This window comes from Mesoplodon bidens, assembly GCF_964165515.1.
Source record: "Mesoplodon bidens genome assembly, contig: HAP1_SCAFFOLD_1022, whole genome shotgun sequence".
NCBI classification, from domain to species: domain Eukaryota; kingdom Metazoa; phylum Chordata; class Mammalia; order Artiodactyla; family Ziphiidae; genus Mesoplodon; species Mesoplodon bidens.
Window position 1 is genome coordinate 46,647 of NW_027671884.1, and position 27,944 is coordinate 74,590.

Sequence of the window (27,944 nt, forward strand, 5' to 3'; positions counted from 1 at the left end):
GGTTTTCAGCTATGATTTTAGTATGTTTCTGATAGCAGCTTATGAAGAACTTTATTGCAAGAATATGTATTTGTTTTTGAAGTCCCTAACTCCTCAATGAATCTTCTGCTTACTTTAGCCTAAACAAACTTAAACTTTCTTAGAACATTGACTCTATTTTAAACTTTTCAGAGGAGATTTTATGAATTATTGTGACGTTTGAATCATTATTGAATTGAATCATTATTTGAATTGTATGGATTATACAATTTTTTGTTAAAAACCCAAATTTAAAAGTATATTTTGTGCAATAGAAAAAGTTGGTGTGATTTGTTTCCTCTTTCTAGGTTTTGTGAGAGCACGAGGTGGTGGTGACATTCGAGATGTTAACACAAATTCTGAGAACTGGGCTGTCGTTAAAGCTGCATTGGTTGCAGGCATGTATCCTCATTTAGTCCATGTGGACAGAGAGAATGTAGTATTGACAGGGCCAAAGGAGAAAAAAGTACGGTTTCATCCCACTTCAGTTCTCAGTCAGCCTCAATATAAAAAGGTAAAACTTTTTGAATGCTCTTAGGCCTTGAGGTAAAACTAATCTAATTTAGATAGTTGAAGATAAATTAAAAAATGCTCCCAATGCCAACCTGCTTTAAGAAATTAATTAGTTATGTATGTATAATTCAACATTGGAACAATATTTTGGTTGAGTCTTAAAGTTGGAAGAGGTAATGTGGTCAGTATTGAGGACTTTTGTACAAACTACATGACCAATGACTTACTTTAATTTTTGTTTGGGTACTAATATACAACATCTATTTCGCTGAGGAACTTCGTACATTTAAAAAGTATTACCAGTAAATTAAGTGATAAATTTACTTAACAGTTTTAAAATTTATTTTCCTAATAGATTCCTCCAGCTAATGGTCAAGCTGCAGCAATTCAGGCACTGCCCACAGATTGGCTTATTTATGATGAAATGACCAGAGCTCATAGAATAGCTAATATTAGATGTTGTTCAGCAGTGACACCTGTCACTGTATTGATATTTTGTGGACCAGCTAGGTTGGCAAGTAATGCTCTTCAAGAACCTTCATCTTTTCGAGGTAAATATATTATTGAAGGAAATACAAATCTATTTAGAAATAAAATTTTTTCTTCTTACTAAGCCAAACAAATTTGGAAATTATAAAAATTTATGTGGTAGTAGCTCCCTTTTGATGTATTAAGACTAATTAAAAATTACTAAAGTGTACCACTGTTCTTGAAATTGATTTCTAAGGTAACTTGATATTCATTTGTGCATTTTGATTAATCTTGTTGATAGTCTGTTTTTTTCTTCCACTTGAATTTAAATGATAGTTTAACATAAAAAACACATAATTGTTTAACTACCAAATATAAAATAGATAGCTAGTGGGAAGCAGCCCCGTAGCACAGGGAGATCAGCTCCTTGCTTTGTGACCACCTACAGGAGTGGATAGGAAGGGCGGGAGGGAGACACAAGAGGGAGGGAATATGGGTATATATGTATATGTATAGCTGATTCACTCTGTTATACAGCAGAAACTAACACAACAATGTAAAGCAATTATACTCCAATAAAGATGTTAAAAAAGTAATTGTTTAAAGGAAATGTTACCCATTTTCCCACTACCCTTATGCAAACACTTTTTAATATTATACATTTTTTTCTGTACACTTACATATTTTAGGTTATTTTACCCATACTGTTTATATTCTGCTATTTTCATTTCACAAAATATAAAAAACATTTTTAATATTTCATATTAATAGCTGGAAAATATTCTATCACATTATAGTGACATAATGCATTTAAAATGTTCCTTTATAGTTAGACATCTAGATTGTTTCCAATTTTTTGCTATTTGGTGATTCAGCAAATATTTATTGGGCAACTATTACATGTCAGTTATTGTGCTAGGCATTGAGGATATAACAGAAAACAAGATATACAAAGTATTTCTGTCTTCAGGAGTTTACCTGGTAGTGGGTGTTGACATATAGCAAAAAAGTAAATAACATGCATGGTACTTTGAAAAAAATGAAGAGGGTCTCCTTAGGAGTGACCTACTTTAGAAAGGGACCTTAGACAATTTTCTCTGAGGAGATGAGATTTAAGCTGAGCTGTAAAGTATGAGAAGAAATCAGCCATGTGAAGATGCAGAAATATGCTCTAGGTAGGAGACGATGGCGAGGACCAAGATTCTGCACTAGGAAATGATATAGGAACAGACAGAAAGGTTGTATGATTGGGACCACAGTGATCAAGGTGAGAGTGGGATGATCTAAGGTTGAAAGAAAGGCATGGATTTGTAAGGGAAATGCAAGGGAAACCATTGAAGTGTTTTAAGAAAGGAGTAACATGGTGTGATTTATGTAAAAAAAAAATCATTTTGGCTGTGAGAATGGATTGCTTGAAGGAGCAAGAACGGAAGAGAAGAGGCAAGTAGGAGGCTTTTGCAGTGGTCTTATGATAGATAATGATGACTTAGAACTACAGTGGTGGCATCTGATATGAAAAGAAGTAGATTTGAAATTATTTTGGATGTACTAGTAACGGCTGGATTGAATGTGTGTGGTGAGTGAAAGGGAGGAATCATTAATTCTTGGGTTTTTGGCTGTGGTAGCTAGTTGAATAATTGGTGCCACTTATTTGAGATTCAGAAAACTGGGAGGAGCAGGTTGTGTAGGGGAGAAGTCAGGGGTCCTCTTAGACATGTTAAATTTGAGATGGCTAAGGAATCCTAAGTAAGATTTTTTCTTTTGGAGTCAGTGGATTTATTCTCCATATCTGGGGCTCAGGGAAAGAGTTTGGACTAGCAATACAAATTTGGAAATCATCAGCTTGTAAATGATATTTAAAAAAAGAGGGTTCTTGACAAAATTTGAAAAATTCTGATATTTAGAATTTGAGTAGAGAAATAAACAATGGCCAAATACTGAGTTTTAATTTGTGACCTGTTGTGTTTGGAGAACTCCCCACACAAATTGTTAGTATATCAGGAGGATTTGTGTAAATGTAGTGTATCTATATTGACTTACTTTTTTGTCTGTGATATAAGATAGTAAAAGTGAAATTTTTTTTCCTTTCAATATGTGTGAACAGCAGATGGTATTCCTAATGACAGTAGTGATAGTGAAATGGAAGACAGAACTACTGCTAATTTGGCAGCTTTAAAAATTGATGAGTGGCTCAATTTCATACTAGAGCCAGAGGTAAGTTGCTTTTTAGTAGTGTGATAGATTTCTTTTATTCAGTTGTATGAATTGATACACAGTGTGATGAAAATTATATCTTTAAAATTGAGCCCTTAGTATGAGAGAATACAGCTTGTTTTTCAGTTTTCATACATTCTCTGCCATATTGGGGTTTATTCTCTAGAGGATTTGAGAAATCTAGGTGTGGCTCAGTATTTGAGCATGGTAATATTTGAATATTTTTGTGTATATAAGAAAATATTGAGTATTGGGTACACAAGAAATCCTTTTATTTTATATAACTCTGTTTATAAGGGAAAGATGTGAGTTCATCCTGTTTTCTCTTTTCATATTTCTCTGGAGTAGGAAAGATGAATGTTTTTTTTCAAATTAAAATTTTTCTTGATAAAGCCTTCCCTTAATTCCATCTTTACTTTTAAAGATCATTCTGTATCCTTTTTTGGGACAATATCAACTGTTAAAAGTCGATACTGGCTAGGTTTACTTTTTTGCCATACATTCATTTATCACTTCAACCTACTGCAGTCTCATTTCCATTCCCATCGATCTTTTACTTCACTTCACTGTGCTTGCCAAGGTCAATATTGTCTCCTCCAGGTTGTCAAAGCCAGCCTGCTGTCCTTGATAAATTTGACCTTTCTCTCATGTTTAGCTATTGTCCATACCTTTCTTTTTATTGATTCTGCCCTTCCCCATTTTTCTTCCTCACCCCTGTCCCAACTTCTTTGTCACTAGTTTCTATGACATTACTCTTTCCTGATTCTTCTATCTAGAGAGGTCATTCCTTCTTAGGTTCTTTCACTAACTCTTCTGTATGTGTTTGTGCCTTAAATGTTAGATGTTCTCTAGTAGTCTGTTCTTTACTCTATTCTTCTGTCTCTGCACAATCTCTAAGGACCTTACCTCTATGTGTAGATTTAGTAACCATTTATCCATTGATAACTTCCAGGTACATCTTATCTGTATCTCTAGCTTAGGCTTTTCTCTGGACCTATGAATTCAGCTGCCTTATGAACATCATCATTTGGCAGTAAAATGAAGTATGAATGGAACTAAATGTATTTTTCTTTATTTACCCTGCTGTTACTTTTCCAGTATTAATCACACTCTACCACGCATTGTTTACTTTCTCTCTCATTGGACTGTTTCATTTGATTTTGGGTCTCTAGTGCCTCAGAATGGTAAATAAGAAATTTTATTTCTTTCCTGCAGCAAAAAGGCTGAAATTGATAGTAAATGATATGAGATATAAAACGTCTTCTTTGGAAACAGTTTCAGACCTTAACTAATAAACAAATAGTTGTCTTGCAAGTGTGATAGATATTTTGCTTGTATCTGTTTGAACTGAAGAAACCATTTTATTATAGGCAGCCAGTTTATTGCTGCAGCTTAGACAGAAGTGGCATAGCTTATTTTTACGCCGAATGAGAGCTCCATCCAAACCTTGGTCCCAAGTTGATGAAGCTACCATAAGAACAATTATAGCTGTTTTAAGCACTGAAGAACAGTCTGCAGGTTTACATCAACCATCTGGGATTGGCCAAAGGCCAAAGCCTATGTCTTCAGAAGAACTTCCTTTGGCATCATCTTGGAGGTCAAATAATAGCAGGAAAATTTCAGCAGATACTGAATTTTCTGATGAGTCTACTACTGCAGAAAGGTAAATTCATAATATTTTATCAAAATGAGATATTTTCTCTAGGAAAATAGTTATTTATCATAGAATCATGTGCTTTTATAATATTTAAAAATTACTTTCTTATAATCTAAGATACACAAAAAGGTCGCAATAAAATGGGAAGAGTTACTTTCAAAAGATAATTCTTTCAAGTGTTAGATAATATTAAGGATTTCAAGCTCCTGGGGTCTTGAGTTATTTAACAAGGAAATTTTTTGTCAGGAAAAGCTTAAAACATTTAATTTCCAGAATTTACAAATTTAGGACCTGAGAAAAAGATAGCAACATTTTTTATTATGTATTTTAGTTGATATATGTCAAGCCATATCTTTCCTAGATACCTCACAACGAGAAGTGTTGGCTGTGGCCATTTAGAAGAACAGCCTCCCCACAGGCCTTACCTAGATATTAATAACACTGACTAGTATTCCTACAGAAAAATACTTTATTCATTCATTCATACAGGGACACATTGAATGCCTGTTGTTCTTAGTGTGAGGGATATGGCAATGTGTAAGACAGACAAAATCTCTTTCTTCAGAGAGTTTACATTTTATTGAGGGGAGGCATACATATATTAAAAAAGTAAATAAGTTTACTGTCTTGGCAAAGTTTTTTAGTTTAGGTAACTTCTTTTATCCTTTCTAGCATTTGGCAATTAGATGTGATTTTTTGTTTATTATATGATTAGTAATAATAATGAGAGCTCTTATATTGAATTATTTATCAAAAAATGTAATTGGTGGTATAATAGTGGTTATAATGAATTGTCGGTCATGATTCAGAAATATTTCTGGTTGTAAAAATATTTGTTAGAATCAAATTTAAATTTCTTTATATCAGTTAATTTTTTTTTTTTTAAACCGGGTTAGAATTGATAACAGAGACAAAATTCTTGCTTGGAATGCTAGTTTTGGCAGTATGGTAGATAGTCTCTGTGGTAAGAATATGATTTCATTGTTAAAAACCTGAAAATAAGAACAATGGAAACATAAAAGATATGTAGTGCTTATTGTTTTTCAAGGATCAGATGGAGTATATAGTACCTGCCTTCTTTTGATCAGATTTTACTTATTTGAATGAAACATAAAGGCATGTTATCAGTTAAGACTTCAGTTAAAAAGGAATAATACATGATGGTTTCCAAGTTCTTTGTATATTACAGTTTAGGAATAATTCAACCAGTTGCTTAGAAAACCTTCTCGTAATATGCGTCCCTGAACCTTTTTCTCTGATGTAGACACTGCCAAGTGAAAGGAAAATAGTAAAAAACACATTTTCTACTTAGACACGCCTCACTTTTTAAAAAGATTGTTCTAAAAGTTTACTTGAACAATGATTGTTTAGAATGTGTGAATACATTTGCATAGAAATTATGTGGTAGAGTTATTTATAGACTAATCGGTAAAAAAACTTTTATATTCAGAGACTTTTTACACACATGTGTCTATATACATACACACATACTACACACATACATTTTTAGGGGAAAAAAACCTTTGTTTTTTTTCTTTATAAAAGTAATACATACTCATTTAATAAAATTTGGAAATATAGAAGAAGAAAATCAGAATTATAAAGTGTAATATTAGTTATGGTTTAGAAACTGATTATCTTATAAATTCATTTTTCCACCTGTGATACCAGTGTCTACCATTTTCCTTTCCTTACAAGTTGTAGCCTTGCACTCTTCACTCTCTTGTCTGTTGAACAGTGAGATACAGAATTTCATCCACTTTTAGACTTTTGGTAGCATTAATAGTTAAGGCCTGGAATTGATGTAGCTTGGTGAGGAATAGAATGAGGACTCTTAGGAAGATTTATTTTTGAATGGAGAAGTTATAATCTTTCTAGGATTACTTCTTAGAGAAAAGGGATTTATAGTTAGAGTTTTCATGCTAGCATGGCAAGATATAGATTAGATAATTTCTTTTAATAAAAGCATTTTATTTAAACTCTTTTAAAAGTTTAAGAAACTATTTAAAAATAGAAGTTGCCCACATCACACCTTAAAATTAGACCAATTTTTTATTGTCATTTTCTAAATAATAACTTGCTCATTTACAGAGAATAAGCATATCTTTTCTATAAGAAAAATGAGATATAAATGAGTTATCAGAACTCTTTGTTCCTCTTAAATAAAAATTTAGGTTGAAAGGGTTTACACGAATGTTTTGTTTCTATGTGCATGAAATTTTGGCGGGGGAAGCCAAGTATGAGAGAAAAGCTTAGAATAGAGCACAGAGTCAAAGATCAAATTGAAAACCACAAAAGTAGACATTTAGTTCTATTGAAAACATCATTTTTATTTTAATAAGGTATTACACTCAGTTAAGTTCTGTTACCTAATTTTCGGGTAAATAAAGTACCAGGGAAAGAATGATGGAATTTTAGAGGTGTAACTTGATAATTCATTGGACGGTCAATTCATGAGAGAAAAAAAACCCTGAAAGATTGGTTTTTTGCATTCATCAAGTTGTTATTAATTATTCAGATGTTTATTCATTATATATTTTTGTTAATATTTTTAGGTTTTAGCTATTTTATTTCATTTGTGAATGAAATAGTATTGGATCTAAGATACTTGCTGAAAGAAGCAAATTGTGGGGATAAGCTATTTTAACTTGTTTTGAAGGCAGAATAATTATAATTGCAAGACTCAGTGGAAGTTTATGTACTATTGATGACTTGGCCTTTTTTGTTTTGTTTATTTATTATAAATATTGTTAAACATAGCAAAGTAAATGATATGTCATGGTGAATTCCATATTTCAGCTTCAGTAGTTTACCAAGATTTTCACCTATTTGCTTTATCTACCCCAATTATTTTTTCTTGCTTCCTTTCTTTTTCTGTTTACATATTTCAAAAATCAGTCTCACACATCATGTCATTTTACCCTTCCGTATTTAAATATGCATCTCTTAAAAATAGAGGCATTTTTCCTACATAATCAAAATCCAATTATCAGTCCCAATAAAATAATCATTTCCCCAATTCTCAAACTATAGATTTATTTGAAACAACATCTAGGGAGGACTCATGCATTGTATTAGGGTGTCTTGTTTCTTGAATCTCTTGTGATCTAGAGCAGTTAGTTCCTCTGTTGACTTTTTTTAGGGAACGAGGTCAGTGGTATTAGATGTACCACATTCTGTATTTGTTTCTTTTTATTGCTATACCCTGTGTATTTCATGGAAACTGGTGGTTAGCTCTCAGGGCTTGATAAGATCCAGTGGTTTGGCAAGAATATTTTATAGGTAGTGCTATGAACTTTATATTGCACTACTTTAGGAAGTACTTAATGTCTTTTTTTTTTTAATGTCTGGTTGTTCCACTAAGGTGTATACTTTTTTAAAAATTGTAAAATTCCTGACTGCCGTTTTTGCTGCATTTATTGATAGAATTTTAAAACAGAAGAATCTTAGCGTTTATCTAGTTTACTCCCTTTATCTAACAGGTAAGGAAATTAAAACTCAGATAAATTAAGACTTGCCCAGGATCACCTGCCTCGTTAGTTGTAAATTTAGTACTGTCCCAAAAATCTTCTCTCCTGACTCTAGTCCAGTCTTATTTCCACTTTACCATACTGTAATTTTTAGTATGCTTTTGAAATCTATTGTATTTGGCTTTACGATATTATATGAAAGTGGAATGGAAGCGGAGTCAGTGATATTCTAGTAAAGGCCATTAGCACAGGTATATTTAATTAATTTTATAATGTTAAAAGACATTAAATATCAATATAAGACATTATAATTGTTAAGGACTTCTCCTAGACATTAAAAGAGATTAGGAGTTTTGTAAGGGAATAATACTTGGGTATTTAATATTAAGTTAAAGATTTTTGTAGGTTGTTTTAAATGTATTTTTGTATTGTTTTAAATGTTGTTTTTGTAAGTATACTGTAATAGTACAACTCTTTCATCTAAATGTAATTGAAGAATGAAATTGCCTTTTTAAATACTATTCCATAAATCAAAGTGTCATTGGAACTTTGGTTTGAAATGGACTCTTCTTTGTATTATGAACTTATGTATAACTGATCTTTGCTTCCTCATTTTCACTCAAGAGTATTGATGAAATCTCCATCTCCAGCACTGCACCCACCTCAGCAGTACAAAGATAGAGGAATTTTACATCCTAAACGAAGCACTGATGATAGGTCAGATCAGCCTTCTGTGAAATCTACAGACAGCAATAGTTATCCAAGTCCTTGTGCTAGTCCTTCTTCTCCATCCTCAGGAAAGGTAGAGTATCAAGGATTTGTAGCAAATCTGATGTTACATATTTAAACAAAATTATAGAATAATTCTGTTTTTAAGTTACTAATCATGGCCTCTGTTCTAGATATAAATAGAAGCTGACAAACCGAGTAAACTTTTTAGTTTTTTCCTGCTTGCCAAGTATTTTGGGTCATTATCATCTTGGGGTGTTTTAAACCTAATAGGTCATTCACTGATGGCATGTAGCTAGGCAGTTCATGATTTCCTTTCTGTATCTTTAGAACCTTTTTTTGTTAAAAACAAATGACAAGAAGATTTTCTTAAATTAATTTTGGTTCATACCTTCAGAATTGAAAACAATAGTTTCTTTCAATTCTTAATTGATTTCTCCAATTCAATGGTTATATTAAAAAATACAAGACTGGATGGGGTTAGGAAGATAGGAAATGTTGATAAAGAATTGAGAGCTATATATCTTTTAAAAAATTTGTAATACGAATGATTTCAAATGTTTAGAATATGTTTACATTTACTTTTCTGCATTGTTAGTACCTGAGTATTCGATTAGTGTTCGTTAGCTATATGATGTGGTTTTGGTGAAAATGTCTGCTGAACTACTCTTGTTAAATAAGAGGAAAAGAATGTTTTTGCAGATTTGCATTCTTAGGTTTTAAGATATTTTTGTTTTTTTTGTTTTTAATTTTAAAGTGCCTTTGTTAAGGCATAATTTACACAATAAAATTCACCAATTTAAACTGTACAATTGAGTGAATTTTGACAAATGTATACAATCATGTAACTGTACTATAGTGATGTAGAGAACATGCCCATCACCCCTAGATTCTGTCAACCACTAAACTGATCTTTGTTCTGGGAGTTTTGCTTTTTTTGGAACTTCCTATAAATGGAATGTATATACCTTTTTATGACTGGCTATTTCACTTTTGAAATTCATCTGTATTATTGAGTGTATTATTAGTTTATTACTTTTTATTGCTGAGTAGTATTCCATTGTATGGATATGCCACAGTATGTTTGTCTATTTACCATTGATGGACATTTGGATCATTTCTACTTTTTGACTATTATGAATAATATTCAGGTACAAATCTTTATGTATAGATATATTTTCTAATCTTGGGTACATACCCAGGAGTAGATTTGTTGGGTTGTATGGTAAGTGTAACTTTACAAGAAACTACTCAACTGTTTTCTGAAATAGCTGTACTATTTTCTATTCCCTTCAATAATCTATGAGAATTCCATTTGTTCAGTATTCATAACAATACTTAACATTACTAGTCTCTTAATTTTAGCCATTCTCGTGGGTATATAGTGATACTCCACTGTAGTTTTAATTTGCATTTCCCCAGTGACTAAGGATATTGAGCATCATTTCATGTGCTTTTTTGCCATTACTGAATCTTCTTTGGTGAAATATCTGTTCAAATTTTTGTTAACCTCTTTACATTGTTCATTGGTTGTCTTTTATTATTTAGTTGTAAGAGTTTCTTAGTATATTCTGGATACAAGTCTTAATTTTATGTTTTGAACATTTTTTCTAATAGTCTGTGCTTGCATTTACATTTTCTTAATGGTGTCTTTTTTTTTCTCATGTAACCCATTACTTTATTTATTTATTTATGAGTGTTTTTTAATTTTTTATTGAGGTATGCTTGATTTACAATAGTATATTAGTTTTATGTGTACAACATAGTGATTCAATATTTTTATAGATCATACTCCACTTAAAGTTGTTACAAAATAATGGCTGTATTTCCCTGTGCTGTACAATATATCCTTGTTGCTTATTTACTTTATTTTATTTTTTATATTTTTAATTTAATTTTTATTATATGTTGGAGTATAGTTGATTTACAATATTGTATTACGTTCAGGTGTACAGCAAGGTGATTCAGTTGTCTTTTAAAGAACAAATATTGATGGAAATCCATTTAATCTATTTTTTTTCTATTTTGGTTTCATCTGTTTTTTGTATTAGAGTTCATATTTTTGGTGTCCTAAGAAGTCCTTGCCTAATCCAAGATTTTCTCCTGTGCTTTCTTCTAGAGATTTTACAGTTGGAACTTTTACATGTATTGATAGGTATATGATCTATTTCATATACCTTGAATTAATTAATTTCAAGTTAATTTTTTTTTATAGTATGGGTGGGTGAATGATAATTTTTTGGTGTTTGCCTATACAGTTGTTCCAGAACCATCTGTGGAAAAGATCTTTTTTTCATTGAATTACCTTGGCACCTTTGTCAAGAATCAATTGACCATAAATATGTTTTCTACTTATTGGACTCTATTTCATTGATCTGCATACTTCTCCTTTGCCAGTGCTACAGTGACTTGATTATATAATAGCTTCCTAGTAAGTCTTGAAATCAGTTAATGATTTTTCTCCAACTTTGTTCTTCTTTTGCAAAATTGTCTTGGCTCTTCTACAATCTTTGTGCTTTTGTATAAACTTAGAAGAAGCTTGTCAATTTCTACAGAAAAATTTTTGGTATTTTGAGGGGAATTGCATTAAATCTATAGATCAACTTGAAAATCTACAATTAACAATTTTTAGTCTTCCAATCCATAAGCATAGCTGCATTTATTTAGATATTCTTTAATTTCTCTCAACAGTGTTTTATAAATTTCAGAGTTCAAATATTACAGTTTTTTTGTTACATTTATTCCTAAATATTATATATATATATATATATATATATATATATATATATTTTTTTTTTTTTCCTTTACGCGGGCCTCTCACTGTTGTGGCCTCTCCCGTTGCGGAGCACAGGCTCCGGATGCGCAGGCTCAGCGGCCATGGCTCACGGGCCCAGCTGCTCCGCGGCATGTGGGATCTTCCCAGATTGGGGCACGAACCCGTGTCCCCTGCATCGGCAGGCGGACTCTCAACCACTGCGCCACCAGGGAAGCCCAATATTTTATATTTTTGATGCTGTTGTTTTTTTAAAATTTTGAGTTTCAGTTCATTGGTATCATATAGAAATACATTTGATTTTTGTATATTTATCCTATATCCTATGACCTTACTTCACTTATTAATTCTATTAGCTTTTTATGTAGATTTCTCAGGATTTTCTACATGGACAATCATGCTGTTAATAAAAGTAGTTTTACTTTTTTCCTTTCCAAAGTGAACGCCGTTTATTTCTTTTCTTGCCTTATATCTATGGCTAGAACCTCCAATAAAATATTTAATAAAGATGTTTAGAGCCCTCCTCTTTGTCTTGACCTTAGAAGTTAAGCCTTAAGTCTTTCACCATTTAGTGGGATGTTTTCTTTTGGATCTAGTTTGCTAAGAAGGTTTGTTAGGAATAAGCATTGAATTATACTCAGTAATTTTTTTTTTTTACATCTATTGAAATGATAACACAATTCTTTTTTTTTTTTGGTCTGTTAATATAATGGATTTCATTGATTGATTTTTCTAATGTTTATACCTCTCTTGGTCATAATGTATTATCCTTTTAAAATATTGCTAGATTTGATTTTGTTCAATCAAAAATTTTGTTAAATGAGGGATCTTTGTTTATGAGGGATATTATTCTCTAGTTATCTTTTCTTGTGTTATCTTTGGATGGTTTTGGTATCAGAGTAATGCTGTACTCTTAAAGATTCGTTGGGAAGTGTTCCTTCCACTTCAATTTTTTGGAAGAGATGTATAGATTTAGTATTGTTTCTTCCTTAAATGTTTGATAGAATTCACTAGTTAAGTCATTTTTACCTTACCCTAATGTATCCTGAATCAGTATTATGCCCTTTCAGTTACAGTTTGAGAACCTTGCAACAGTGTACTTTTATTTTACCCTTCAATCCATTATGTTATTGGTTTCATACATTTTTTCAATATATGTTATAAATGCCACAATGTATTTTTTTTTTTTTTTTTTTGGTACGCGGGCCTCTCACTGTTGTGGCCTCTCCCATTGCGGAGCCCAGGCTCCAGACGCGCAGGCTCAGCGGCCATGGCTCACAGGCCCAGCTGCTCTGCGGCATGTGGGATCCTCCCAGACCAGGGCACGAACCCGCGTCCCCTGCATCGGCAGGTGGACTCTCAACCACTGCGCCACCAGGGAAGCCCCTGTTTTTTACTTACATAGTCAATTATCTTTTTATCAAAAGTCAGGAAAATGTCCTTTATATTTACTCTATATTTACAGTTTCCTGTGCTTTTTATTCTTTTGTGTTGACACGAATTTCTGTCTTGGATCATATTCTTCTGGCTGAAAACCTTCTTTTAACATTTCTTTAAGTACAGATCTGCAGGAAATGAACTCATTTAGCTTTTGTGTGAAAATTCTTTTTCACTTTTATTTTTGAAAGATATTTTTACTGTGTATATAATTCTAGGTTGACAGTGATTTTCTTTCATTATTATAATACTATCATATTAGTAGTTTACATAGTTTCTCATGGGATGTCTACTATCATTCTTATCTTTCTTTCTCCATATATAATTTGTCTTTTTTTCCCTAGCTGCTTTTAAGATTTTCTTTTTCTCACTGGTTTTCAGCAATTTGATTTTGATATGACTCGGTCTGGTTCTCTTTATATTTCCTGTTTAATCTGTATATTTATAGTTTCCATCAATTTGGGGAACTTTAACACCATTATTTTTCATATATTTTTTTGTATCTCACCTCTCCCCCTTCTTCTCTGGAACTCTAGATATACAAATGTAAGACTACTTGATATTGTTCCATGGGTCACTGATATTCTCTTCATTTTTTTCAGTTGTTTTTGTCTCTTTCCTTCATTTGAGATCATTTCTATTGCTACATCTTTAAATTTACTGATGTTTTTATTTGTAGTGTCTAATCTGATGTGCATTCTTTTTAGTGTATTTTTACTTCAAATATTATATTTTAATCTCCAGAACTTCCTTTGGGTCTTTAAAAAAATACCTTCTATTTCCCCACTCATCACATTTATGTTTCCTCCACCTTCTTGAACATAGCACATAGATTTAGGATAGCTGCTTTAAATTCTTACCTCCTAATTTCATCATCTGTCAGATCTCACTCTGTTTCTGTTGATTAATTTTTTTCTGGTTGTGTGTCATATTCTCCTGTTGTTTGCATTCCTTAAAATTGTGTTTGGCTGCTATATTTTTGTTGTATTTCTTTAAATAGTGTTAGACATTTTTCTGATACACAGTTAAGTTAGTTGCAATCAGTGTAATCCTTTCGGGATTTGCTTTTAAGCAGTGTTAGGGTGGATCCAGGGCAGTTTTTATTCTGATACTAATTTAGTTCCAGTACTAAGGTATGATCCTTCTGTGGGCTAATGCACTATGTATTACAAGTTCTTTCTCTTCTGTCTAGAATAAGATGAAATATTCCCAACCATGTGTGAGCTCTAAGAACTCTTTTCCTTTGGATCTTTCCTGGCCTCAGGTCATTTTTTCTTACCTATGTGCAGGTCACTACTTAGCCAAAAACTTCTGGGAACACCTTCTGCAGTTCCTTGGGAGTTCTCTTCCCGTGAAGCTTCCTTCTATATAGTACACTGCCATGGAAAATCTAGTTACCTTGGCCTCTAAACTCTAAGGTTTATGTGTGCAATTCAGTGAGACCATTGGATTCTGTTTGTGTTTCCCTTCATTGTCACCTGGAAACTGTATCCAGGCAGTAAGCTGGAGCAATTTTTGTTTTGTTTTCAGACTTTGCAAGTTTATTAAAATTTTTTCTGAAAGTACATTTGGAGTGTAAATCAAAGTTGGCAAACCAGGATCCTTTCTTTTTTTTTTTTTTTTTTTTTTGCTGTGTGTGGGCCTCTTACTGTTGTGGCCTCTCCCGTTGTGGAGCACAGGCTCCGGAAGCACAGGCTCAGCGGCCATGGCTCACGGGCTCAGCCGCTCCGCGGTATGTGGGATCTTCCCGGACCGGGGCACGAACCCGTGTCCCCTGCATCGGCAGGCGGACTCTCAACCACTGCGCCATCAGGGAAGCCCAGGATCCTTTCTTGATAAGGGATTTTGAATACTCTGAAAATGAGTGCTTGTTTTGGGCTCTTTAACCTCATTTTGATTGAGCCTTGTGTAGGTTTTCAGGCATGATAGAGCTATTTGCATTTGTTGACTATTTGGTAAAATATTTTGGTTTATATATTTATGAAGATGTTTAATGGAGCCTATTGATTTTGAAAGGTCAAATTACCTTTCAAAAATTTATACTTCCTTTTTTAGGGCTCAAAATCTCCTTCACCAAGGCCAAACATGCCTATTCGATACTTCATAATGAAGAGTAGCAATCTGAGAAACCTTGAAATTTCTCAACAGAAGGGTATCTGGTCTACAACCCCTAGTAATGAGCGGAAGCTAAACCAAGCCTTTTGGGAAAGCAGCATGGTTTACTTGATATTTTCTGTTCAAGGATCTGGACATTTCCAGGTGAGCCATCCTGAAGCAGTAAAAGGGCATTGTTCTTCTGTCTGCAGATTAGATCATTTAAATCATAGAGGTTAAAAAGAAGCTGGCTTTTTTTTTTTTTGGCGTTACGCAGGCCTCTCACCGCTGCGGCCTCTCCTGTTGCGGAGCACAGGCTCCAGACGCGCAGGCCCAGCGGCCATGGCTCACGGGCCCAGCCACTCCGCAGCATGCGGGACCCCCCCAGACCGGGGCACGAACCCGCACTCCCTGCACTGGCAGGCGGACTCTCAACCACTGCGCCACCAGGGAAGCCCCAAGAAGCTGGCTTTTTATTGCATTGGAATGCAAGAATGCATTTTGCTTGGATGAGGAATATATTACACCTCTTCAAAGGAATGATGTATAGGGATCCCTTTGCTTTTGCCTTGTTTTACCAGAGCTTTTCCAGATAAACAATTTTTCCTTCTGAGACAACTTTAGATTTACTATTTCTCAGGTGGATTAAAAGTAATGAGAAGCGTGACTTTTTGATAAAATGTTTATTTTAAATAGGCCAAAGAGGTTAGTTTTGACTGTCAGGAAACTGAGTGTGTTTCTTAACTCATCTTTACTTGATGTATATCTGAATTTATAAAATAATGAATTTATTATTTGATATTATTATCATTTTTGGAACTAAAAACCTAGAAGTTAGATTGTATCCATTTGTAATGGAATAAATGTGGGTTTAGAACTATGATACATTATTTAGAAAATATCTGTTTGTATTTGAAATTACATTAGAAGGCTGGAATTGGTCTTTCCTCTAAAATTTGCTAATTCATCTTTTAATAAAAAACAATGAGTGGCTTCCTGGATTTTTGTTATATATCTATTATTTTTATATTACATTTTTACCTTAAAATTAAAAAACACTCAGAGTTTCTCAGATAAATTGAATTCAGAGTCTTAATGTCATCCTCACCTTCACCATTTCCCCTCATTTTACCCACAGGGATTTTCTAGAATGTCTTCTGAGATAGGAAGGGAGAAGAGTCAGGACTGGGGTTCAGCTGGACTAGGAGGAGTGTTTAAGGTGGAGTGGATACAAAAAGAAAGTCTTCCCTTTCAGTTTGCACACCATTTACTCAATCCTTGGAATGACAACAAGAAAGTCCAGATAAGCAGAGATGGGCAGGTATACAATGGCATTTAATATTTTTCTTCCACTCTTCTTTTTGTTTTGTTTGACTGTTATTCAGTGATTTGTTTGAGGAGTAAATGCAAGAATACAAATTGTATATTCTATGTGCACATGGGGAGATAATGGTTCAGATTTGTAAAAGAGCTAGTTAAAAACCTACTTTCAAATGTGCCTGACAGAGCTCATTGTTTTTTTTTAACATTTTGTAAATTTGACTTCTCTCTGTCATTGCATATATAAAATCTTTCATAAGTCAATTCTTGGAGGTTCCTGTTTAACTAAAGATATGATCAAAACAGTGTAATTCTGAAATAATTTCACTAAAGTCTAAGGATAACAACAGTATCTAAGTTCTTTATGGCTTTAACTAATGATATAACATAAATAACCTTTTTATATTTTTGTGGCTTGTTTTATTTCTATTATGCTTTGCTTTGCCTTCATGATGCTGCTGATGTGTATTTTAAACTAGTTAAGGTGATGGGAATTAACATATATTGATATATTGACTACTGTGCTAGCTTCTTTATGTGAGGTAGTTCAATTCTTAGGCCTAAAATGAGTTATTAGCCAAATATTTTATAGGAGAAAATAGATTCAGAGAATCTATCTAGTCTTGCCTAAGGTCACATCTAATACTTTATTTGAACAAGTGTGACTCAGTTCAAATCACCATATGAAAAGTGTTAGGGTTCTTTTTAAGTGCACATGATGTCACAAGGGGACTATAAATGTTCTTTTCAATTATATAAAAATATTTTCATTTTTATTCTATAATAATGATTTTGAAATAAGTCACATTCCTTATAGTCATCCAAGATATTTTCTTGAAAAAAATACCCCAAACATCTAATATGCTAAGTATCACCATAAACCTTTAGAAGTTTAAGCTGAGTGCTTTTGCTAAATCTCCATGAAAACAAAATTCATTATTTCCAGATAGAAAAAATTGCAGAACTCCTCCCTGGAAATTTCTCACCATTTTGTCACAGATAGTTGCAATATTTGCAGGTTAACTACAATCTTGGAAATCTGGAAGTCAACTCTGAATCTTAATGAAAAGAATTAGAGCAATGCATAACATAGGATTTTAGCATGTTCTTGTAGAAACATGGAATTTGAGTTGATTTTCTTACACTTTTATCAGTATAGGTTTTGATGATAAAAAATTCAGTCTAGTCCTTTTTATGTTCATTCTGACTTTTGGTTTATCTAGGAACTAGAACCTCAGGTTGGTGAACAGTTGCTCCAGTTATGGGAACGCCTTTCATTGGGAGAAAAAACCACAACTGATTGACATTCAGGTTATACCATACTTGACTTTGAGTACTGGCAGTATTTGTGATCATTAAGGATATCTTTCAGATTATTTATCTTTTCTTTTTTTCTTCTTTTTCTTCCTCTTCTTTTTCTTTTTCTTTTTTTTTTTTTTTAACCCTTCCAGACTTCTTAGCTTCAGAAGAACATCATGCCTACTTATAACCACTGAATGCACTGACTTCCAAAAACTGAGATGGGGTTGTGTGTTATTCTGAATGGGCTTTTCCGGTTGAAAGTGTTACTTTAGAACCACCATCTTCATATAAAAGAGAAAAGGATAATTTAATTTTTATAGTGATCATAGGGAATGATTATATGTTTGTTAATATGTTTATAATTGAATGAAATAGAGTAGTTTCATTATTTAACACAATAGCAGTTAAACATACTTCAGTTGAAGTTAAACATTTCATTTGTTTGAAACACTTACTTAGAACTCTTATTGGTGATTTTTTTAAGTGCAGAGTAAATTGTTTACTTTTAAGAAAGATCTGACTATATCTGTCCATCTGAGCAACATTTTAGAAGAGTCAACTCTAAAGATTTATCATTAAAAAACAAGCAAAGAAAAGCAAATGACCAAAATCTAAAAATGTCCCTTTTAAAAATAGTGTGTGCTGATTAAGGACTATTCATTGTGCCATTTTTAACCTGAGGCATCTTAAGGAAAAAAAAACATGGGTGTTCTCTTTTTGCAACTATGAAATGCAGTAAAAACTGAAGAAAGGCAGAATTCTTCCCTGACTTTGATCAGATCAGATTAAGTGCTTAGTTTTATTCCCGGTGCTACCTCTTTTAACCTGATGTGTCCCAAACCTTCCTTTCTACTACATTACAGTCATCACACATCTCTGATATAAAAACAGTGATTATGATCTCTTTGTTTTGGCTAGAGAAACTTGATTTAGACAAGTTAAAAATTTAAGCAAGTTATACAAGTTGAAAAGAAATGCTATTAACAGTTAGTGGTAGCTTGGTGTCTCTATGTCTTCCAAACTGAAGCCTCCAAACGCCACAATTCTAAATGCCTTCTATTTGTTTTCTAGTACTTTTTATTCTACTTATGTTTCCAGGTAAGATTTCTCTTTTTTTGCATTTGTGGTTTAATAAATGGAGAGTAACTTTTTGTAAACCCATGTTAGTGCCAACTCTCATATATTTCTTTGCCATCTCAGAATTATTTGGTTTGCTGTCTTTATCACAATTGTTTATGAAGTTTCCTTAGATGCTTTCTGAAGGAAAATGGAGGTTCAGGGAGAAATCAAAGAAATGTCTTGGTTACTGAGTTCTAAACAGAACAGGTTTGATAGCACTTCTCATGATGCAGTTGGGTCATTGCCATGTAACAAAAACCCAACATGAATCTGATTTAAAGACAAAAAGAAAACTCTAAGTCCTCTGCTTTTGTGTTTGAGAACAAAGAAGTGAAAAATCATGGGTCAACATAAAATCTTGGGAACTCTTCTACTTTCTCTGGGAAAGCATTATATGTTGGTGCATTAGTTTAAAATGTCGGCTGTGACTTTTGCCTGTATTTGTAGGTACAGGATTTTTGTTTGTTTTATACTTTGAAACATAGCTGTAAATTGAGCCTATGTGAATTATGTTCCACTATATGCGTATTACAGTTCTTTTCCTATTAGAGCAAGTTGTGGTTTTCTGATAATGGATACATTTTGTTTAGGTACATATTTAGCAGTTCACAGTGTCCTAATTTGGAAGTAAGAACTTCTAAAAAATAGAAGTTGTTTTAATTTCCATCTGTTTTCTAATATATATCCCTGTATGTAAATGATGAGTTTGTTGATATTTAAGGTGAACACAATTTGAATGTAATTAAAATGCTGTTTTTTGGAAGAGATGAACTTTAAACATACTTATTAAATGATATTCTGTTAAATCATTTAAATTTTGTTATTTCTGACACTATATAGTAGGACTAAGGTAACAATGATCAACAACACCCCTTGAGATATTAATGAATTTCATACACTTTGAAGAATACTAAATTGCAATAGAAGGTGATGGCCTCATATCAATACCTCCCCCTCGAAAAAAATTGCCTTATTACGATAGGAGAATGGGGAAAGTCCCAAGACGTGTTTTTAATATAAAATCCTTTGCTTATTAATAGAATATGTAGCCGTGCACCTTTTGTTCTCAGGACACTGCATTATGGTACTGCATTATTGCATCCACTGAACAACCCAGCTTCACTCTACCAATTACAGCAAAGATAGACAATAAGGAAAGAATAATCTCAAATGAGTACTTCAAGAAAAGACATGCTCATTTAAGAATTTGTCCTCAGAGACTCATTCTTCACCGTTTAAAATCTTATATCCTGAGACAGCGAAAGTGTTGAGGAATAAGTCAAATGAACTTCACCCCTGAATCAACACCAGGGTGAAAAACTGGACACATAATTCACAAGTGACCACACCTCTCAGTCCGAATGAGCTTCCCGTAGCACAGATCCTCACTGTGCTCCTGAATTCTCCATGATTCCTCTCTACCCAGAGGACCACACAGTGCAGTCAGTATAGCCAAGGCCACTGGATGCATCATGGTCTTTCTAGCCAAAAATGAATTTCTACTTGGCTGTCTAATAAAATGTCAAATTCTGTATATTCAAAATTGAACCACAGTTCTTTCCCCACGATCTATTCCACTTAAAGCTGTCCTATTTTCAGTTGATGCCAGTTTCATTCTTTTGGTTGTTCAGGCCAGAGAACTTGGAGCCATCCATGATTCCTTTATTTCTCTCAAACTAATCCATCAGAAATTTTTCTTGGCTTCACCTTCAAAATATATCTAGACTCCAGCTGTTTCTCACCACATGTGTCACAACTACTCTGGAATGAGCCACCATCATTCCTAAGATGTCTTCCCTTTTCTCCTGTTCCTCATGCCACCAATCTGTTTTCAACACAGAAATCAGTAGTCCTTTAAAAACATTAAATCAGTTCATATTACTCTGTTGCTCAAAACCCTTCAGTGGCTCCCCATTTTGCTCAAAGCCAAAGTCCTTATAATGGTATAAGCACCTTTTATGATCTGGTCCCCCATTACATCTCTGAACTTCTCTACTCTACTCTCCTCCTCTGCTCATTCCACTTTAGCCACATTGACCTCCTCACTATTCCTTGAATATACCAGGCAACTTCCAGCATCAGAGACTAGTTTTAGCTATTCACTCTGCCTACTCTTCTCAGAATATCTATTTGGCCAATTAGTTGTGTCATCATTTACTGTTAGGTTTACTGTAAATTTTTTAAAAATTTATTTAACTTCTAGAATTAACAAACAGTAAAATCAAATTTTTCTTAGATGTATAGCTCTATGAATTTTAACACATGTACAGATTTATGTAACTTCCACCACAATCAAGATACAGTTCCATCACCTCCAAAACTCCCTCATGCTATCCCTTTGTAGTTATATACCCTTAACACCTGCCAGCCATTGGTCTGTTCTCTGACATTTCTAGTTTTCTCCTTTTGAGAATATCATTTAAATAAATCATACAGTATGTATGTAACCTTTTGGGTCTGGTTTCTTTCACTCATCATAATGCCTTTAAGAGTGATCCAAGTTGTGTATATCAAAGTTCATTTCTTTTTATTGTGAGTAGTATTCCATTGTATAGAATGTGCCACATTTTGTTTTTAACCATTTACTTGTCAAATGGTATTTAGATTGTTTTCCATTTTGTGTGTGTGTGATTATAAGTAAAACAGCTAAACATTTGTGTACAGTATTTTGTGTGGAAATATGTTTCTATTTCTTGAGTAAATACCTAGGACTACGATTGCTGGATCATATGGTAAGTGTATGTTTTATTTTATAAGAAACTGCCAAACTGTCTTCCAGAGTGGCTATACCATTTTGCATTCCTACCAGCGATGTCTTAGAGTTCCTGGTTGCTCCACATACTTGACAGTGCTTACTATTGCTAGTATATTTTATTTTTATCATTCTATTAGGTGTGCGATAGTATCTGATCATTGTTTTAAGTTGTATGTCTCTAATGGCTATTAATGTTGACCATCTTTTCATGTGCTCTCTTAGTCTCTTTAGGCTGCTATAACAAAATACTACAAACTGTGTGGCTTGTAAACAACCAAAATTTATTTCTCATAGTTCTCTCAAAATTTATTTCTCTTTATTTCTCATAGTTCTGGAGGCTGGAAGGCCAAGATCAAGGTGCCAACATGGTTGAGTTTTGGTGCAAGCCCTCTTCCTGCTTGCAGATTGCTGACTTCTTACTGTGTCTTCACATGGTAGAAGGGGATTATAAAAGCACTAACCTCATTCATAAGGGCTCAGCCCTCATCGCCTAATCACCTGCCAAAGGTCCCAGAAAGATTCCTAATATCATCACATTGGGCATTAGAATTTCAACATAAGAATTTTGAGGGCACACAAACATTCAGCCTCTAGCAGTCACCCAAAAGGTTACATACTGTATGATTTATTTAAATGATATCTTTGGTGAAGTGCCTGTCCAAGTGTTTTGACCATTTAAAAATTAAATCATTTGTTTTCTTACTGTTGAGTTTGGGGATTTCATTATATTTTTGGAATATAAGTTCTTTGTCAGATATGTGATTAAAAATGTTTTTTTCTCTCTGTAGCTTTTAATTAACAGTATTTTTTGTATTTTTAAATTTTTTTAAAAAAACATGTTTTTTTTCTTTTATGAATCATGATTTAGGTGTCATATCTAAGAAGTCTTTTGCCTAATCCTTAGTCATGAAGATTTTCTCCTATGTTTCCTTCTAAAAGTTCTGTAGTTATATGTCTTATATTTAGATTCATGACCCATTTTGGGTTAATATTTGTACAAGTTGTGATATTTAGGCTGAGGTTTATTTTTAATGCATATGAATGTCCAATGGTTTCAACACCATTGTTGAAAACTTTACCTTTATTGAATTGTCTTTGCACCTTTGACAAAAATCAGTTTGCCTATTTCTTTGGCTCTATTTCTGGACTCTCTATTATATCCCATTGATATATATATTTGTCCTTCACCAATACTGAAGTCTCGATTACTGGTGTTTTAGAGTAATTTTTAAAGATTGGGTAGTGAGGACTTGCACTTCTAACCAAGATAGGGAGTAACATGGACCGTATTTACTTTCTTTCCTGAAACAACATTAAAAAAAAAAGACAAAATACATGAAGCTGCAGTTTTCAAGACACTGGACATCAGGTGAAGGACAGTAATCCCTGTGACATAGGAAACAAACAAGGTGAGTCCTACAATTGCCCAAGCTTACTGCCTCAGAGGGTTTCCAGGCTGTGGCATAAGGAGGGGAACTGAAGCAGAACTTGAAGGTTTCTGAGTTGAGGAGACAGAGGTTAGAGTGGGGAAACCAAAGCAGCTAGAGTTCATAGAACAGAAGAGCAGAGAGGGTAGAACTGCATAGCAGGTGAACCTCAGAGATCTGTCGGTCTCCGTGGAATACTCATCAGAGTGCTGATCAGGTCATGCACGCACAGAAACTGCCTGAGGTCAGGAAAAGAACCATCTGAAAGGATTAAAGGGAATAGTGCCTGATGCTTATAAAGGGCCAGTAATAGTATCTGTTCTCATTACCCAGACTTGTAAAAATTCAAAAGAAGGCAGAAAAGAGGAAAAAAGAACAAATGGAAATAACAAATGGAAACAAACAAAATAAAAGAAAACAAATAATGAGATGATAGACTCAAACATAACAAAAGCAATCATCATATTAATGTCTAAAAATCCCAGTTAAAAGGGAGAGCTTGTCAGACTGGATTAAAAAAATCAAGACTCAATTACATGATGCCTACAAGAAATGTACTTTAAATATGAAAACAAATAGGTTAAAAGTTTTAAAAAATGGGAGAAGTTATACCATGCTACTATTAGTAAACAAACAAAAGCCTAGAATGGCAGTAGAATTCAGAGCAATGACTATAAAGACAGGGATGAAGACAGGCAGTTAGTAATAATAAAAGGATCAATTGACATAATCCTAAATATTTAGGCACCTAATTAAAAGAGCTTCAAAATACTTAAGTGAAAGTTGATAAAACTGAAAGGATAAGTTCACAATAGTCAGATTTTGATACCTCTCTCTCAATAGTTGATAGAAAAAGTAAGCAAAAAATCAGCAAATATACTGTAGACTTGAAGAACACTATCAACCAAATTCACCTAATTAACATTTATAGAACTTACCACCCAACAGCAGCAGAATATACACTCTTTTCAAGTGCACACAGAATATCATGATAGACCACTTTGTGGACCATGACACAAATCTCAATACATTTATTTATTAATTTATTTTTTCTTGTGGTAAGAGCATTTAACATGAGGTCTACCCTCACCAAATTTTTAAGTGTACAATACAATAATGTTAACTATAGGCACAGTGTTATACAGCAGATTTCTAGAACTTATTCATCTCCATTTCCCACTACCCCTAGTCCCTGGCAACCATTATTGTATTCTCTGTCTCTATGATTTTGACTACTTTAAATACCTCATAAAGTGAATGATGCAGTATTTGTCCTTCTGTAACTGGTTTATTTTACTTAGCATAATGTTCTCCAGGTTTATTCATGGTGTTGTGTTTGGCAGGGTTTCTTTCCTTTTCAAGGCTGGATAATATTTCATTGTAGGTAAGTACCACATTTTCTTTATCCATTCCTTTTTTTTTTTGTGGTACGCGGGCCTCTCACTGTTGTGGCCTCTCCCGTTCTGGAGCACAGGCTCCGGACGCACAGGCTCAGCGGCCATGGCTCATGGGCCCAGCCGCTCCACGGCACGTGGGATCTTCCCAGACAGGGGCAAGAACCTGTGTCCCCTGCATCAGCAGGCGGACTCTCAACCACTGCGCCACCAGGGAAGCCCTATCCATTCATCTTTTGATAGACATTTAGGTTGTTTCTGTATCTTAGCTATTGTGAATAATAATACAGTAAACTCAGAGTGCGCATGTCTCTTTGAGATCCTGATTTCAGTTCTCTTGAATATATCCAGAAGTGGGATTGCTGGATCATATGATAATTCTATTTTTTTTTTGAAGGGAAGAACTTTTTTCTGTTTTATTTTTAAAATTTATTTATTTTTAAAAATTTTGAAATTTAATTTATTTTTTTATACAACAGGTTATTATTAGTTATCTATTTTATACATATACATGTATACAGGTCAATCCCAATCTCCCAACTCATCCTACCACCACCACACCATGGCTTCCCCCCCTTGGTGTCCATACGTTTGTTCTCTACCTCTGTGTCTCTATTTCTGCCCTGCAAACTGGTTCATCTGTACCATTTTTCTAGGTTCCACATATATGCATTAATATACAATATTTGTTTTTCTCTTTCTGACTTACTTCACTCTGTATGACAGTCTCTAGATCCATCGACATCTCTACAAATGACCCAGTTTCATTCCTTTGTATGGCTGAGTAATCCATTTTCTATATGTACCACATCTTTATCCATTCGTCTGTCTGTGGACATTTAGGTTGCTTCCATTACCTGGCTATTGTAAATAGTGCTGCAATGAACAATGTGGTGACTATGTCTTTTTGATTTATAGTTTTCTCTGGGTATGTGCCCAGAAGTGGGATTGCTGGATCATATGGTAATTCTATTTTTAGTTTTTTAAGGAACCACCATACTGTTCTCCATAGTGACTGTATAAATTTACATTCCCACCAATAGTGGAAGAGGGTTCCTTTTGTCCATACCCTCCCCAGCATTTGTTGTTTGTAGATTTTCTGATGATGCCCATTCTAACAGGTGTGAGGTGATACCTCATTGTAGTTTTGATTTGCATTTCTCTAATAATTAGTGATGCTGAGCAGCTTTTCATGTGCATTTTGGCCATCTCTGTGTCTTCTTTGAAGAAATGTCTATTTAGATCTTCTACCCATTTTTGCATTGGGTTGTTTGTTTTTTTAATATTAAGCTGCAGGAGCTGTTTATATATATTGGAGATTAAACCTTTGTCCATTGATTCATTTGCAAATATTTCCTCCCATTCTGAGGGTTGCCCTTTTTCCATTCCCGTTTTTTTTTTTTTTGCTTCCCATAATTTTTTTTTAATTAGTTTCTGCTTTATAACAAAGTGAATCAGTCATACATATACATCTGTTCCCACATCCCTTCCCTCATGCATCTCCCTCCCTCCCACCCTCCCCATCCCACCCCTCCAGGCGGTCACAAAGCACCCAGCTGATCTCCCTGTGCTCTGCGGCTGCTTCCCACTATCTATCTACCTTACGTTTGGTAGTGTATATATGTCCATGCCTCTCTTTCGCTTTGTCACAGCTTACCCTTCCCCCTCCCCATATCCTCAAGTCCATTCTCAAGTAGGTCTGTGTCTTTATTCCCGTTTTACCCCTAGGTTCTTCATGACATTTTTTTAAAATTCCATATATATGTGTTAGCATACGGTATTTGTCTTTCTCTTTCTGACTTACTTCACTGATAATTCTATTTTTGAGAAATCTTAATAAATTTAAAAATGTTTCCGGTCATACAAAGTATGTTCTCTAACCACAATGGACTTAAATTAGAAATGAGTAACGTCCTACTTTAAATCAGCTAGAAAAAGCAACGTTTTCTCACTAGTTTCCTCATAAGCTCCAGGATTGACTCTCATTGGATCAATTGATCATGTGCTTATCTCTATACCAATCACTATGCTGATTGGCCAAATCTGTGTCAAATATTCACCCCAAACACATGGACCAAGAAGAGAAGAGAAATGATTCTCTAAAGGGATATCAAAGTAATATTACCAGAATAAGCATTCTGGGGAAGGCAAAATTATTAGCTATCCACTACCAAAAGCTACTATAATTAATTAGTGTCTTTAACGAGGTTGCAGGATACAGGGTCAGTTTTTAAAAAGTGTATTTCTATACAATTGTAAATTAAAAGAAATACTGTTTATAGTAACATTAAAAATATCAAATACCTAGGAATAACTGACAAGAGATGTGGAAAAACTTGTACTCTGAAAAGTACAAAATATTGCTGAGAGAAGACCTAAAAAAACCAAATTGTGACTTAAACTTGTTCATGGGTTGGAAGACTCAGTATTGTTAAGATGTCAGATATCTTCAAACTCTTTAACAAAATCTCAAAATCCCATAAGCCTTTTTTGTAGATATTGACAAAATTAATGTGGATTGCAAAGGATCTAGAGTAACCAAAACAACTCTGAAAAGGAACTTTAGAGGACTCACAGTACCTGATTTCAAGATTCATAAAAAACTACAGTACATAAAACAGCATGATATTGGCATATGGATAGACAGATATATCAATGGAACATAATAAAGAGTCCAGAAGTAAACCCAACATCTAGGGATAACTGATTTTTTTAAAAAAACAAGGGCACAGAAATGTGCACAGGAGGCTTTGGCTGCTGGTCTGGGGATCACACTTGGAGAACCACTATCCAGAGGAGAAACATTGCAGTCCAACATCTCCAGCCTGCCTGCCTTTAAGCCAGGCCCAAATTTGAGGAGCGCAGGATCAAGCTACTTGCCTGGACTCCCCAATGGATAAGAAGACAGAATATCTTGAGGGACATCTATAATTCTACCAGCTGGAATGCCCTAATCTATAGAAATGAAGCCATGGGACTGACAGGGTCTTGGTGCTTCAGCTGGGTGTCAGGCCTGTGCCTCTGAGGTGGGAGAGCTGAGTTCAGGACATTGGTCAACCAAAGACCTTCTGGCACCACATAATACCAAATGGCGAAAGCTCTCCCAGAGATCTCCATCTCAATGCTAAGACCCAGCTCCACTCAATGACCAACAAGCTACAGTGCTGGACACCCTATGCCAAACAACTAGCAAGACAAGAACACAACCCCATCCATTAACAGAGAGGCTGCCTAAAATAATAAGGTCACAG

The 27,944-nt window shown here is 34.0% G+C and overlaps 1 protein-coding gene across 2 annotated transcripts in view; it reads left to right on the top strand.

Moving 5' to 3' along the window:
• LOC308610860 (3'-5' RNA helicase YTHDC2) overlaps positions 1-22,160 on the top strand; it is a 61,668-nt gene extending 39,508 nt beyond the window's left edge. The window contains exons 20-28 of one of the 2 annotated variants that reach the window (XM_081259855.1): positions 327-532; positions 887-1,082; positions 3,107-3,216; positions 4,587-4,879; positions 8,968-9,145; positions 15,338-15,541; positions 16,515-16,697; positions 17,920-18,007; positions 18,148-22,160. In XM_081259855.1, the coding sequence (XP_081115981.1) occupies positions 327-532; positions 887-1,082; positions 3,107-3,216; positions 4,587-4,879; positions 8,968-9,145; positions 15,338-15,541; positions 16,515-16,697; positions 17,920-18,000 (1,451 nt within the window). In that variant the 3' untranslated portion in view covers positions 18,001-18,007; positions 18,148-22,160. The remainder of the gene's footprint in view (positions 1-326; positions 533-886; positions 1,083-3,106; positions 3,217-4,586; positions 4,880-8,967; positions 9,146-15,337; positions 15,542-16,514; positions 16,698-17,919; positions 18,008-18,147) is intronic. The other variant, XM_081259856.1, reaches the window with a different exon arrangement.
• Positions 22,161-27,944: the final 5,784 nt, after the last annotated feature.